Source organism: Lynx canadensis, chromosome A3 (assembly GCF_007474595.2).
Source record: "Lynx canadensis isolate LIC74 chromosome A3, mLynCan4.pri.v2, whole genome shotgun sequence".
NCBI classification, from domain to species: Eukaryota; Metazoa; Chordata; class Mammalia; order Carnivora; family Felidae; genus Lynx; species Lynx canadensis.
Window position 1 is genome coordinate 61,568,862 of NC_044305.1, and position 16,849 is coordinate 61,585,710.

The following is a 16,849-nucleotide window of genomic DNA, read 5'->3' on the forward strand; positions in this document are numbered from 1 at the left end:
AATGTTTATTTATTTTTGAGAGGAGAGAGAGAGAGAGCACACAGGCAGGGAAGGAGCAGAGAGAGAGGGAAACAAAGGATCTGAAGCAGGCTCCACACTGTCAGCACAGAGCCCGATGTGGGGCTTGAACTTAGGAATTCGGATATCATGAACCTGAGCTAAAGTTGGATGCTTAACCAGCTGAGCCACCTCAGTGCCTCACAAGTATAGGTGATTTATCTGAAAGGCACTCTTAACCTGATGGTTCTACAATAGGTTATACTGTGCCATTAGTCTTATCCTTAAATTTAAGAAAATACTGTAAACAGGAAATTGTATGTGATTTGTTTATTTTATATAAAACACAGACCCATTAGTATGTTCTCACTGAAAAAAAAAAATGTTAACAACTCAAACATGTAAAGCAAAACTCCCCTTGAACTTCTACTTTTTTAATCCAGTGCTGTCCACTAGAATTTCTTCGATGGTGTGTCTGTATCTGCTCTGTCCAGCAGCCACTAGCCACACGTGGCTAATGAGCAGTTGAATTTGTGGCTAGGGGTGGCTAAGAAACTGAACATTTATTTTCTTTTATTTCTGTAATTTTAAATGTAAATAACTCCAGGTATCTGGTAACTGTTGTGTTAGCTCAGCTCCAGTCCCAGCCCCTCCTCATAGATACTACTCATATGATCTTGGTGCACCAGATCAGACCTCATTCAGAGCACTTGTACACATATATGTGGACACACAAAAATAAACACTCTTTGCAAAAAAAAATTTTTACACAAACTATATTCTTTATATTTTGCCTTCGTTTTTTTTCTACACTTTATTAAATTAGAATAAATAGCACTGGACTTAAAATCAGTGATATGTCACATTCCTAATTTTAATGTGATCTTTCCTTTGAATTTTATAATGTAGTCTTTTTCTGTACCCATTTCTTTATTCCTTTCCCGATAATCAGTAGTCTACCCTTTAATCTTCTGTTTCCACACATTGTTAGGCTTGTTTCCTTAATACCTTGGAAGTTGAAATGAATAATATGTGATGTCTTCTGGTTTTTTCAGAAAAGATTCTACAGTTACTCCATCAGTTAAGATGGTATTACTATTGGGGTACCTGAGTGTCTCTGTCAGTTAAGCGTCCAACTTTGGCTCAGGTCATGATCTCACAGTTCATGAGTTCAAGCCCCGCATCAGGTTCTCCACTGCTAGCACGGAGCCTGCTTTGGATCTTTGTCTCCCTCTCTCTGCCCCTTCCCTGCTCACATGCTTTCACTCTCTCTCAAAAATAAATAAACATTAAAAAAAAAAAAAAAAGATGGTATTACTGTCAATACAACTGGGACCATAGGGGAACACTGTACTAAATCAAAAGGCAGGTAAGAATACTTAGAAAATCTTAGCTTGTTAGTTTTTGCTAAATGCATTACTCTAACAACATAACACGCAAAACCTTTAAGTTCATACTAAAGCATTGCTGTTTTTCCTGCATTGTCCTTTCTTATGTATTCCTGAAGGACTTATGTGATAAAACAAGTGAAGGTTTTCCACCCATTCTTTTACTTCACTCCACATTTGAATTTAATTAAATATATTATTTCTTTTTAAGAGATAGGGTTACCTGCCTTGAAAGGAAAGTCTCCAACGGAGGACCTGGGTGGCTCAGTTGGTTAAGCATCCAACTTGGCTCAGGTCATGATCTCGCTGTTTGTGAGTTTGAGCCCTCCATTGGGCTCTAGTGCTGACAGCTCAGAGCCTAGAGCCTGCTTCGGATTCTGTGTCTCCATCTCTCTCTGCCCTTTGCCCACTAATGCTGTGTCTCTCTCTCTCTCTCATAAATAAACATTTTTAAAAATTAAAAAAAAAGAAAAAAAGGAAAGTCTCCTGCCATATGACCCATTCTATCCCTAGATATTTACCCAAGAGAAAAGAAAGCAGATGTTCACACAAAGACTTATACAATGCAGTGTTCCTAGCACCCTTATCCATAATGACCAAAAACTGGAAACAACCCACATGTCCATCAGTAGGTGAATGGATCAATAATTGTGGCATAGCCATAAAATTGAAAAGAAATGAACTCTTCAATTCCATCCACGTTGCTACAAATGGCCAGATTTCATTCTTTCTCATTGCCAAGTAATATTCCATTGTATATATAAACCACATCTTCTTTATCCATTCGTCAGTTGATGGACATTTAGGAACTGGAGAGTGTTATGCTAAGTGAAATAAGTCGGCAGAGAAAGACAAATACCATATGTTTTCACTCATATGTGGATCCTGAGAAACTTAACAGAAGACTAGTGGGGAGGGGAAGGGGGAAAAAAAAAGTTACAGAGAGGGAAGGAAGCAAACCATAAGAGACTCTTAAATACTGAGAACAAACTGAGGGTTGATGGAGGGTGGGGGAGAGGGGAAAGTGGGTTGATGGGCATTGGAGGGCACCGGTTGGGATGAGCACTGGGTGTTGTACGGAAACCAATTTGACAATAAATTACATATATAAAAATAAAAGAAATGAACTATTAATACATACAACAACATGATGAATCTCAAAATAATTACACCAAGTTAAAGCAGCTTGACACAAGAGTATATACTGTATGATTCCATTTATATAAAGCTCTAGAAAATACAAATTAATCTAGAGTGGCTGAGCTCAGCTCATTGGTTGCCTAAGGATATAGGGGGACAGAGAGAGACAGGTAGATTGCAAGGGGCATGAAGAAAATTTGGAGATAATGGGTATATTTAATGTCTTAATTGCAGTGGAGCTTCACGCCTGTATATGTATGTCAGAATTTATCGAGTTGTACAGTTGAAATATGTGTTGTTTATTGTATATCAGTTATACCTCAGCAAAATAGTTTTTAAAAATCATGAGTATAGATACAAGCCACAGAGGTATTATTAATGGTTCCTATGGTTTTGCCACCAAGAGAAACCAGATATTGTCATAGTGCTTTAAAAATGTTACATATATCTCAGAATAACATATTCTTCACTATTTCACAATTATAATGGTTATTAGATCTGCTAAAGCTTGTTATAAATGTGTGAATAAAGAAGCATTTGTGTAACTACAAGAAATATAAAATTTATATTTCTAAAATTTGATAATTTCCATAAACTATTTTTCCTTTGAAAATAAAAAGTGTTCTATGGATAGATTTTCTTTAATCCAGTGTCTGAAATAACTATACTGTTTCTAACTTTAATGTTTTAAATTTACCTTGTTTTAATTAAAAATAATCACCATTGGGGAGCCTGGATGGCTCAGTTGGTTAAGCATCCAACTTCAGCTTGGGTCATGATCTCATAGTTAATGAGTTTAAGCCCTGCATCGGGCTCTGTGCTGACAGCTCTGAGCCTGGAGCCTGCTTCGGATTCTGTGTCTCCCTCTGTCTCTCTTCCACTCCCCCACTTGCACTCTGTCTCTCTGTATTTCAAAAATAAATAAATGTAAAAAAAAAAAAAATCACCAGTGCTCACACATCTGAAGCACTGACTCCAGTGATAAGACATGAGACTTATCCTACTTTTATATCTATAAACATTTTTAAATTTTTCTAAGACATAGGATGTCAGACTTATTTCTATATAACAGCAAATCACTTGTGTTGAGAATATGATTTTGAGCTTAACCATCATGTGCCCTTTCATCACAGGTTGTAGAAATGTACTCTAGTGGAGGAGATCTTCACCTAGAACTCCCAACAGGTCAACAAGGAGGCACCAGAAAACTGTGGGTGAGTGCTGGCATATTTCTCTCTCAATTACTTTCTCAAATACACCAGAAAATAGTTTAACTTCCTATCACATGAATAAATGTGGGTGACTCCCCCTTAATTATATCTTAATATTAAATTTACATCAGATATTCTTGAAAATTGGATGATACAGGGAGAGAAAAGTATAAGTAATTTTTGGAAAGAGCAGTGAACAAAATTGGTGGGAACTTTAACCCACTGTGTAGAAAGGAAGAGATTTCAACTATCCACAGAGTTATATTGGTAAAGTTGTCTCTGACTCTAACAATTTATAATGTGCTTTTTATACTAAGATTAAAAAAAAAAAAAAAAAACCTCTGGGAAGGATCCATTATATGTTTGAGGTAGAGATTTGAACTTTCAGACTTATTGTTGATAGAGATGACGTTTTCGGAGGGAATGTAGTCAAGCCCTTGTGATGACAGAAAATTTTAAATTCTTAGGTGATCTACATCCACCTTTAATATTATTGAATATTTAACACTAGTTTGTGTCAATGCTTAGAGAACCCCTGTTTCTTAGAGAATACCAGCAAATATTAATCAATGTATGTGTAGCAACTACCTTATTTGTGAAGTTTCCTGCCTTAGGAGAGTTTTTCTTTAAATGTTGTTACCAAGCTTTAATCAAAGAGGGGAAAGGCACGGTAAACACAGTTCTTATACTGAGGGCACTCTAATCATTGCTTATCCATAATTGAAGACAACGGACTTTACCACTATGAATGAGTTCTGAAGATCAGATTTATTTATTAATTGCTCTGTTAAACACACGTAGCCTCTTGTTCTGTCTTCTGACCAGTCTCGACCAAGGAAGGGATGCAGAAGGGACATTTCTAGGATGTTCACTTGAGCAATTAGAAGCAAATTTGTCAGGATTTGGTTAACTCCCCAGATATAGAAACACACTGGCAAATAGGAATATGTAATGGATGGTTCATTTATATCCTTTCACAAAAATGTTTTATCTTGAAATTACGTTATTGTTTGAAAAGCCTTTGAGAGAAGTAGTATATAAAACAATGCTTCAGAGAATTAACTATAAGCTATTAAGTTTGTATTATAATTCTACATAGAAGAGCTAAGAATTTACTGTGAAATATAATTGGTATCTAATAAACATAAGAGAATTCATATTTCTAATTAGTTAAGAACTGTAATGAATGGTAGCAGAGATGGCATAATGTTTTAATAATCCCAGTGGCTACAAGAAAAGATAAAGTTATTCTTCTTCCTACAAACGTAGAGTAAAAATAAAAGTCAATTGGCCTTGACCTCACCCTCAGCCCATTTCAGTGTACATAAGAAAAGCCCAGAGACCAAGTCAGCTCCCTAGAGATGGGGAAGTGGATGGTGCATCTCTTGTGGCCCCAGGAGGGTTCCAATCACTTCTTTACTACTTTGAGGCTAAAAAGTTAAGAGAATAGAGGTAAGTGAGATGAATAATAAATTCTAAAACACAGGGATTTCCTTAAATATGCCAGAAGGTATGTGCAGAGAAATTCTGATGGTCCCAAGCAAGCCAGATTGTTGTAAAACCAGGAAAAGAAATCCATCTCAAAAAAAAATTTTTTTTTGCCCCAATAAATCTTCCCTCTAGTGTATTTGTCAGTGTTCTCTCATTACAGGCCTCAAAATTTTTCCATCTTCCTTGCTAAGAGACTTATTGAAAGCAGTTGGTCAACTGTGGATTTGCCTGAGAAGCTTTGTTGGGTTAGGTTTTAAATGAAAGGACAGAGAGAGTCCAAGCTCTCTTGATTATTATTTAAAGAGATTCCTGTAGATTTCTAGAAAAGGATTTCCCTCCAATGCTGACATCTCTATTTGGTGGAGAATCTTAGTACTGAATTATATGTCCAAGCATCACACTAAAAGATAACTGGTTTTATAGATTAATTCTATCTTTTAATGATAATTTTGCAACTGAAAATTTTATTTCTTTCACTTGGCTCAATTTTACATATCATGCTTCCTCAGTTCTAAGATGGGCTTCTTTCACATTGTAATATTCTTCACGTTGGAGTATGTGTTACAATCCATGGAATATATCCATTTAAATGGCAGTGTGTTGTTTTTTTTTTTCTTAGTAGGTATATAAAATAATAATGCATCCTCAGTCAATGTTGTTTTCTTCAAAAAACTATGGTGGCTTTTGCACCATCACAAAAGCCGTGCTACATTATGGTCTGTTAACTTGTCAGGAAATTCCTCCTTATGAAACCAAGGGAGTGATGAGAGCCAGTTTTTCATCCAGGGAAGCAGATAATCACACCGCCTTCATCAGAATAAAGACAAATGCTTCAGACAGCACAGAATTTATCATCCTTCCTGTGGAGGTAGAAGTTACAACAGGTTAGTAGAAAACCAGAGGAACAGTAAATGCATTTGTTTTGTATTCAATACATCTTAACTTTGGGCAAAGAAAAATCTAATGGTTTACTTTGCTGTCTTCCAAGCTCCTGGAATTTATTCCTCAACTGAAATGCTAGATTTTGGTACACTACGAACACAAGGTAAAAAAAAAAGGGGGGGGGGGGGGTGGGGAGAAGACAGTATTTTTATAAGTCTTTAAAAAACAAAAATGCCTCTGTTCAGTGCTGAATGGCTTTACTTTTAACCCCTTTGTAGCTCAGCTTTGAAATTACTTGTCAGTGGGTTGCATGATCTTATAGAAACCTTCTTTGGGGAACTTCAAGCCCTCACAGGTTAATACCCCATTCCTCTGAGGGCTACCATTGCTTACCAGGTGGGAAAGCAAGGTCATAAGATAACTTAAGGCAATATTGAGGCACAAAGTAGTTTCTGAGTTTTTAAATCCAAGTTCTCACCTATTCAGTTATGCTTACTCCTTTTTTTAACAGTAAATAAAAGGGAGGGGGGAGCTTTACTTCTGGATTTTTATTTAGAAATGGATTACTCAGTTGCATTATAATAGCATAATGTTAAATTATGTCCCAGATGGTCAAAGAAAAAATTCAAATTCTAAAATTGAAAATGCTCAAGTTAAAGGATTTATTAAGGAAAAAATAGAAATACTCGTAATTTGGGATTTCTATGGACCATATGTAATTAGAAGTTGGTTGTTGAGGATTGGAGACCCCTTTTTGAAAATTAGGTTTTTCACACTTATCAGTGTGTTCTGATTTTTGGTCTGGTTGTTTAGGAGGGGACAGTTCTTATACAGTGTCCTTGTGAGTAAGGTGATTGCTATTTATGAGTTAGGTGGAATCACATTCTTTTTATTAATGTGATTATAGTTCTTTTTCACATTCTAGAATAGATTCAATCTGATATCTAATAAGGTAAAATTCTAGTTTGCCATAAAGCACTTCTGTTAAAGAAATATTTCTTCTCTTCAATTTTAACAGATCTACCAAAAGTTTTAAACCTTCATTTATTAAATTCGGGAACAAAAGATGTACCAATAACAGTAAGTTTTTACTTATTTTCTCCTAATTTATATATTCTTTGTTTTTAAACTTATGACCACCTTAAAACTAATTAAACTCTTCCTCTAAAGGATTCTGTTCTTTGGTGGCCTAATGACACTTTGGTTCTAAGTGTGATGTGAGAAACCTGTTCTGCCTCTAACCACCAAATTTCAAAGATGAGAAGGAAAGTAGGTGATCTTCCCCAAGCTAAGTCTGAATCAAAGTTCCTGAGGTTCTTGTTGAGGCAGAATCATACAAGAGGCTTGTGGATTCTGATAAACCCTAGGATGTATGCCATGTGCAAAGAAAAACAAGTTATAAAGATTCCATCAGGTTTGGTTGTTAGACTTAAGGTATGGGTAAATGAAAAGGAAAAAAGGTTCAGATGAATTGGGAAGGGAAATAATAATAAAGCAAAGAGATATGGTAGGTAACATTAGAATGCTATTAACATCTGTCAAAGGTACCCCTTCCACCTGGCAGCTATTATAGTATACTAAATAGCAGACTATAAACTGAGGTCATCTCTTCCCCTCACACATGCACATAGAACAAGTGACTTTTATGTCTTACAGTGGAATTGAAGAGCCAGTACACAGTTTTAGGGAAAAAAGTAAAAGAGAGCTATCTGGATTTTGCTTTGGCCCACAACCTCACCTTCTGGTGAAGTCCACAAGATACATACATAGGGAATAATGGAAAAAGAAAGCAGTACATTTTTATTATAATGTGTGCTGATTCAGAAGCCTAAATTCAGAGAAGTCTGATAAAATGATATAGATCAAAGGGGCATGAGACTTAAGGGACCTTTGTCCATCCAGGGCCAAACCCAGAGTTTACTGTCAACTGGTGGAGTAGACCAAAGAGAGAAGAGTTTATAAACCCTAAATGAGGGAGCAAGATTGGATAACCATATTAAAAATTTTTTTTTAATGTTTTTATTTATTTTTGAGACAGAGAGAGACAGAGCATGAGCAGGGGAGGGGCAGAGAGAGAGGGAGACACAGAATCTGAAGCAGGCTCCAGGCTCTGAGCTGTCAGCACAGGGCCTGACGCAGGGCTTGAACTCCCCGACTGTGAGATCATGACCTGAGCTGAAGTCAGACGCTTAACCAATTGAGCCACCCAGGCACCCCAAGGGGGTAACCATAGTTTAATGCACAGTGACTGTGCTCATGAGTGGGATCACATTCTGGGTGGTGTCCTGCTGTCTGACCTAGTATTTCTTCCTGCTGGGTAGAAGAACTGGGGGAATGGGTTTTGTAGAATGCTTCCCCACTATGCAGTGGGCTGAAACTGCCCCACTTGGAGTTCCTGCCTGTCCACTCTTGGCAGCCTGAGAGCAGGCTGAGAGCAGTTGCCTGGGTCTGCCGTGATACATACCCGTACCCCTCAAGGATCCTCAAGGGTTGGGACCCCACTGCAGGTGACAAGGAACAGCTCTTTTGACCTGGCCACCCTGATACCATTGAAACAAAACACAAAAGCAGTGAGCAGCAGCATTATGTCCCTTGTTTTTGTTATTTTTCTTTTTTGATAGCAACAAAGGTCCCTTAGTCCATGTATTTTTATATGCTTGCTTTCAAAAATATATTCATTTTTTTTATTTAGTGACTTTGTTTTTTTTAATTCAGTTTTTTGAAAGATTGTCATCAAAGTCTCTATGGAATGAAATTGTCAGCATGTTCTCTGGTAGTGACCTTTTACATAAGAAAATATTACAGTGAATGTTCCTGTGTATAATTTCTTTTTAATTCCTATTTATAGCAATAATTAATTACACTTTTCAAAAAATACATAATGGTGATTATTGCTATATTAAGTGATTAGTGATTGGTTTTGGCTCTTTATAGTGAAATTTTCACAAATCTATAGAAAAATAAGCAAAATAAGGACAGTATAAATGTTTCTAAAAATATGAGTTGCATGTATGTTAATGCAAACACCCTTTCTAAACAAGGACTGTTCTGCAATAATATGCTTTGTTTTCTTTTGTTTGATGTTAAAATATCAGTTATTTTATAAAGGTAGTAGATAGCTGTTTTGCTAGTGTTGTGGTTTCCAATAGAATGAGTTGGAAAGTATTCTCTCCTTTTGGGTTAAGAATTTGTGAAGGATTGTCGTTAACTCTCTTTAAATGTTTGGTAGAATTCACCAATGAAGTCCACTGGGCCTGGACTTTTATTTGTGGGAGGTTTTAGAATTCAATCTCTTTAGGCCTATTCAGATTTCTATTTCTTCTTGGTCAGTTTCAGTGACTTATGACTTTTCTAGGAGTGTTTTCATTGCATCTCAGTGTTCTAATTGGATGGCATACCACTGTTCATAGTGTTCTCTTGTAATACTTTTGTTTTTTTCCCTGTGAAGTAGATGGTAACATCCCATTTATCATTCTTGATTATAATTAGTCTTCTCCATATTTGAAAAGTATTTTCAGTCAGTCAAGCTAAAGGTTTGTCAATTTTGTTGATCTTTTCAAAGAACTAATGTATGGTTTTATTAATTTTCTCTATTTTTCTTTGTTTGCCACTAAAACATCCTTTTATTTGATGAATCAAGTAGAGAGTAGGAGACTCCCTTTGTTCCCCTGCCACTATCATCCTCACATTTGCAAACTAAAAAATTAGAAAACCTGTTAGTCTTCCCTCCCCAACCATAAACACATACACACACATTTTAGGTTTTACCAGTCAATGAAATGCAAAGGCCTTCTTATCACTGCTCTGTGTTAACATTTTAAAATCGTTCTTTACACCAAGAATTGTGATTCTTTTTGTTCAAAAGTCTCGAGGTTAATTTATCAGACTTTCCTCCATAATAGAGTGTAATTCCTTCTGCTAGATATTTCAGATTGCTTTGGCTCCAGCCTACTTTTATCTTCTTTGAACTTTTTGATACTGATTTCTTTTGTAGCCCAATTGACCACATAGAGCACATGTACTGTATACATGGTAATGTAGGCACCACTCGTCCCAGTTCTTTTTCTCTCCAAAGCTCAAGTGTTTTCTCCACTGAGAAATCATCTGGTAGCATAGCTTCTTGGTGACACGTTCAGAGATACCTCTTTAGCTGTGGACAGCAGTTCATTTGCCTGTGGGGCAGACACTGACTGTTGTTGATGGATCACCCTGCTGTTGCCTCAGTTTGAGATGTCAGATAATTTTTATTTTAGTGTGTTCTCCATGCTGTTTGCCCGTGAGTGGTTTCTTCCATCTGTAGGATGCCTTGCACCAAGCAGGGTCGTTAATGAGAACTTTCATGTCAGGCAGACTTCAGGCCTGCAGTCACTTCCCCAAATGTGAGGATTTAGAGATTTGATGGCAAAGTACCTTTACATAGCCCAAACAATCTTCTCTATTTTTTTTTTTTTTACATACAATGAATGGACCAAAACAAATGTCTTTTACAATAAACATTTTCTTTAAAAGTGAAATTATCAATCTTAAGAATATGAATGAGAGGCACCTGGGTGGCTCAGTTGGTTAAATGTCCAACTCTTGATATCAGATCAGGTCACAATCTCATGGTTCATGAGATCAAGCCCATGTAGGGTTCTCTGCTGACAGCCTGGAGCCTGTTTTGGATTCTGCGTCTCCCTCTCTCTGCTCCTCCCCCACTTGCATTGTCTGTCTGTCTGTCTGTCCGTCTCTCTCTCTCAAAAATAAATAAATAAACATTTTAAAAAATTATTTTTAAAAAAATGAATGAAAAAATACTGTTGTATTCAGTTCAATTATAACAGAATTAAAGAGGCAGTTTTAGGATACATTATAAGTGAACATTTTTGTTGTTACTATGGGTTATGCACTGTGCTAGTTTCTTTACATAGATTACCTTATTCAATACAACAGTCCTATAAAGTACACAGGTTCTAGTTTTCCAAATAAGGGAAATGAATCAGCTTTTTTAAAATTTTTTTTTTTTAACGTTTATTTATTTTTGAGACAGAGACAGACAGAGCATGAACGGGGGAGGGTCAAAGAGAGAGGGAGACACAGAATCTGAAACAGGCTCCAGGCTCTGAGCAGTCAGCACAGAGCCCGACGCGGGGCTCGAACTCACGGGACCGCGAGATCGTGACCTGAGCCGAAGTCGGATGCTTAACCGACTGAGCCACCCAGGCGCCCCGAATCAGCTTTTTTTAAAAGTGACTTCTTCAACCATAAAAACTCAAAAGTTACTTGAAGGTGTATTAGTATATAATGACACCATCAAGTCTTTATAAATATATCATTTTAATTTCATATTCAGTATTTCTACTAAAAATCTTTTAATCTATAATATATGTCTGTATATCTGCATTTGTAGCTACGTATGTATGTATTTTTCCTAATATCCAGAGCCTACACTCTGCCAGTGTTTTGTTAGTTTCTTCTTACTTCCTCATTCATTATTCCGTTTAATGGGCGTCAACTATATGCCAGCTTCTGTGCGAGGTGTGTGAGAACATAGCAGTAAATCAGATAGCCAAGGTTCCTGCCCCTATTGAGCTCACTTTTTAGCTGTGAGACTGATGACAGACAGGTATGCAACAAAATTGTAAATCAAACCAAGTTCTAACAAAGAAAGAAACAGAATAGAATGTAAGTGAGGGAGGGAGATGGTTAGACAGGGTTGTCTCAGAGGAGCTGACATTTGAGGTAATAAATGAAGAGTAAGAAGTTGGCACCCCTAAAAAAGCTAGCTGACAAGTGTTACCATCAAAGGGAACAGCGATTGCAAAGGCCTGAGGCAGAAACAACTTTGGATGTCGTGGGAAAGAAAGGAGGGTTGAACATAAAGGGAGGGCCGGAGGGTTGATCCTGCTTTTCTGGGCTCTGGGAGGTGTTTAGATTTTATTATAAGTGCAACAGCAAATTACAGAATTTTAAGCAAGGGAGAGACATCATTTGATTTATGTGTTATAAAGGTCATAGTAGCTAGTTTGTGGAGAATTCACTGCAGGAAGTTAGGAGTCCATTGCCTTGGTCCACTTGAGAGGTAATGTTAGCTTAGACTTCTTACCTCATCAGCCAGGAAACAAACCCATCTACCATGGAAACTGAGTTATAAGAGAGCTTCCTAAGGTATCTTGCTACCTGTATCTTGCTACATAATATGCCATACTTAGAGACTGACATATTTTTATAAATGTCCCACCTCTGTCCATTTCACAAATATATAATATCTTTAGGATGACCTAGGCATTGCCAGAAGCTGGAGGGTTGTTGTTTTTTTTTTTAATTCCCCTTAAAGGAATTCAGAGTTTTTTCATCTTTCTAGATATGGGACTCCTGAGGCAAGCATCTGAAAATAAACAATTCTCACCTGTTAATGGACAAGATACTCAGGTTCAAGCCTGTCTGACTTTGATTGTCTGTAATGCAACTTTGAGAATATGGTTTTTCCTCAACACTTAAAAAACATTAATGCAGTATAAATGATGGAATAAATTTGCTTTGAGATACCTTAAGAGGAACATTTGCATAAAGTTTCCTTACTAATTAATGAATAAGAATGACAGATATACTTTAATTTTACCAGTGTAAACTTGATATGAGCTTTAATAAATTTGTGTATCCATTGTTAGAAATACAATTGTTACATACTAGAAGGTTATTTTCCTTTTCAAATGTTTTTCTAAATAGTTTTAGAATGTGCTGGGCCTTTGAATCTCACTTGAGAGTTACTGAACATTAGTTGGGTATGAATATCATGAGAAAAGGCTAGAACTATATTTAGAATATGTGCAAGCTGCCTTTCCCGGGAATCTTGCCATATTTTTTTCTACTTCTCCATTATCTTTAGTATGCAACTGTTAGTAACTGATTCTAAAATAGATTGTTAGTGTAAATATGCTTAATACAAGTTAATGATTTTGTATTATTTTTCATTTAAGGCCACCAGAATAGGAAAAAAAAAAAAAAAAAAACAGAATGAGCCACTACTTAAATGTTTTGTTTGTTTAGCTTTGTTTTTGATTCCTTGGAAAATGGATTTTTCCATTTTGTTGGGCTTTTTTTAATAATAAGTGAACAGTTCAGATCATTTGTATAACACTTGAGTCAATGGGGCCCCTGGGTGTCTCAGTTGGTTAAGCATCCAACTTTGAGTCAGGTAATGATCTCAGGGTTCATGAGTTTGAGCCCCGCATCAGGCTCGCTGCTCTCAGCACAGAGCCCACTTCAGATCCTCTGTCCCCATGTCTCTTTCTCTGCCCCTCCCCCACTTGTGTGCACACTTTCCCTCTCTCTGTCTCTCTCTCTCCTTCTCAAAAATAAATAAAACATTAAAAAAGTGAGTCAATTGAATGTTTGCTTACTATTGGTGCAATAAAGAGAGAAAGAGAGAAGGAGAGAGTTAATAATACTGAATATAAAAATTTTCCTCTAGGGGCATCTGGGTGGCTCAGTTGGTTAAGCATCCTTCTTCTACTCAGGTCATGATCTCACAGTTTGTGAGTTCAAGCCCCACATTGGGCTCCATGCTGACAGCTCAGAGCCTGGAGCCTGCTTCAGATTCTGTGTCTCCCTCTCTCTCTCTCTGCCCCTGCCCTGAGCTTGCTCGCTCTCTCTCTCTCTCTCTCTCAAAAATAAATAAACTTAAAAAAAAAAAGGAAAACAATTAAATTTTTTTTTTCCTCTGGTAAGGAAAATCTTAGAGTAATATGTTACATGTGAGAAAACATTTTTCATCAAGTACTCTAAGCTCCTACTATTTACAGTGACTGTTTTAAATAAATAAATAGTTTTATTTAGCTATTTCTGTTATGGTGTTGTGCAGGCTAATAGCACTCAAAAGGTGTCGTCGTCATTACTAATGAACTGCTACTTGCAGTCTTTAAGCGTGTTTGAAAATGGTCAAGATTCCATTCCTACTCTGACACATTCAGTAGAGCATGTGGAAGTCCTCTGCAAACTACAAAGCTTTATACGATCATCTCTCTAACAAATCTTGACCTCAGGGTAAAAGTGCTCATTTGAAAAAAGAACAAAATTAATACAACCACCAAATTTTGTAAATAGATGGAATCTTAGAAAATACCTAATCTAATCCCCTAGTGTTTTACAGGCAGGAAAAATAAGGCCCAGAGTAGATGGGCAGCTTACTCAAACTGACACTTCTAGTTAAATACTTAGTATCTTTTTTGTTGCATAAATTCATCAAATGGGATTGTCACGTACACTTCTGTACTGCTTTCCTTTCCTTTAGAAGAAGTATTAGTGTAGGTATGTAATATATGAAACCTTCCCGTTTTATAGTCATACTGCTTTGTTTTATTGTTAAAAATAACACACACACACACACACACACACTCACTCTTTGAGGGATGAAGAGATTTGTATTTTAAACGATTGCTACTAATCGCAAGCATACTGATAATAAATATATCAATATGAACAAGTCCACTTGCAGCCCCAGTTAGAGATTCCAAAGCAAATGAGAAGTTCAGAAGAAAGATAAAAGAGTTAAAATACCAAAAGACCCTGAGGCCAAGAGCTCAGGCTATTAAGATTTCCAGCTCAGAAAACTGCAGAACCATCCTTCGGGTCATCATTCCAGGCCCAGTAAAGACTAACAAGCAGTGAGGAGGGAGACGCCCCACCATCTGGTAGTAAAAGCAGTGTCTGTAATCTTTATGTGTAACCAACTTTCTTCCCTGTGATAGCAGACCAGTGCAAAAGGAGCAGTTTTTCTTCGTACTCTCTCAGGTGCTTCTTGTACCTTCATTCCACCTTGTAGTCAGATTCCACCTTTACGGATGTACTGAAGGGTGGGTAGGGAGACGGGGAAGAACTTGGTGACTTGCAGGGACCTGACTGCACCCATGTTAGCAGGCGTGTGCCTGGTGGGTGTCACAGAAAAGAACTGTGTTCTTTCTATGGGAAGCATCAGGCTTTGACAAGTTTATAAAGCCCCTGAAATATCAGCAAAAAACTCCAGAAGCATTTTGAGACCAAAGTAAGATTCTAAATGAATTCTTTTTTTGAGAGAGAGAGAAAGAGATAGAGCACATGAGCTGGAAAGGGGCAGAGAGAGAGAATCTTAAGCAGGCTCCACAGGGCTTGATCCCATGGTTGTGAGAGTGTGACCTGAGCCTAAATCAAGAGTTGGACACTTAACTGACTGAGCCACCCAGGTGCCCCCTAGTTGAATTCTAAAGGAAGAGTATTGATCAAGATTTGTGTACAATACCATGACTTCATTAATACATGTTTAGGCACTAGGATGCCAGTAAAGGGCCCAGGCCCTGAACCAAGTCAGGACATCTGGTTTCCAGTCCCGCCTCTTGATGCCTAGCTACTGAAACATCACTCCATATTGCAAGGTTCTCTTCATCTGTAAAACAGGGAAGGAGATGGGGATCTTTAAGGTTCCTTCCAATGAAAAATGCTTTGTGTCAGTAAGGTAATAAAAAAGTAACTGCACCTTAAACTGTATTTATTTTTCTAGTTTGCTCCAAAAGTGCAAGCTTTTATGGTATTTGTTATTATAGATTTAGTTGTTGAATAGATAAATCTTATTTTTTAAGTTTAAACTGTTCTGACCTCTCCAAGCTACACAGCCCTTCAGTCTACTGCTCAGTCCCACAGCTGAGAGTACAGCCTTGCCTGGTAACAGTGGCATGCCGCACTTACACAGCCATGCCCTAGGGAGGTAGAGAAAGTCCCATTAGAAGTGGGATCTGCAAGGGGCACCTGGGTAGCTCAGTCGGTTGAGTGCCCAACTTCAGCTCAGGTCATGATCTCGTGGTTTGTGGGTTTGAGCCCCACATCGGGCTCTGTGCTGACAGCTCAGAGCCTGGAGCCTGCTTCAGATTCTGTGTCTCCCTCTCTCTGCCCTCCCCCACTCATGCTCTGTCTCTCTTTCAAAAGTAAGTAAACATTAGGGGCGCCTGAGCAGCTCAGTTGGTTAAGTGTCTGACTTTGGCTCAGGTCATGATCTCATGGTTTGTGAGTTCGAGCCCTGCGTCAGGCCCTGTGCTGACAGCTCAGAGCCTGGAGCCTGCTTCGGATTCTGTGTCTTCCTCTCTCTCTGCCCGCTGCCCCCGCCCCCACCCCCCACCCCCAGCTTGCACTCTGTCTCTCTCTCTCAAAAATAAATAAACATTAAAAAAAAATTTTTTTAAGTAAGTAAAAAATAAATAAATAAATAAATAAATATTTTTAAAAAGTAAGTAAATATTAAAAGAAGAGGAAGAGGAAGAAGAGGGATCTGCAAAAACACCATGGCAGAGGAGTACTGGCTCCCAAATTCACATCATTCTTCATTTTCAGGATGTTATTCAACATAGTCAGGATGTTACATTTGGTATGGTGGAGTTCTTTAAGAGGGACCCTATCATAAATCTTCGTGTCTCCTTTCTCATATATGACTCATTATACCTTTTTTTTTTCCTGTTTTATGTATTCATACCTAGTGTATGGTACTAGTTTGTCTCTAGATTTTTACACTCACTTACTGATCTTAAACTCTTCCTATGGCCATCATTTTATTGCATGAAGATATTCTGATGAAATTAATGTGATGTTGTGCCAGTTTGACCTATTCTATTGCTTTATTGATAGAGCACACATGTGCCAGCAGGGCAGAGGGAGAGGGAGCTAGAATCTTAAGCAGGCTCCATACCCAGCATGAGCCCGTCGTGGGACTCAATCCCATCACTGTGAGATCATGAC

The 16,849-nt window shown here is 37.6% G+C and overlaps 1 protein-coding gene across 2 annotated transcripts in view; it reads left to right on the plus strand.

Annotated features, from left to right (window-relative positions):
• The window catches only part of TMEM131 (transmembrane protein 131), a 245,234-nt gene that overhangs the window by 164,268 nt on the left and 64,117 nt on the right, over positions 1-16,849 (plus strand). For both annotated transcript variants that reach the window (XM_030310450.1, XM_030310451.1), the window contains exons 8-11: positions 3,659-3,739; positions 5,961-6,111; positions 6,216-6,272; positions 7,128-7,189. In XM_030310450.1, coding sequence (XP_030166310.1) covers positions 3,659-3,739; positions 5,961-6,111; positions 6,216-6,272; positions 7,128-7,189 — 351 coding nt within the window. The remainder of the gene's footprint in view (positions 1-3,658; positions 3,740-5,960; positions 6,112-6,215; positions 6,273-7,127; positions 7,190-16,849) is intronic.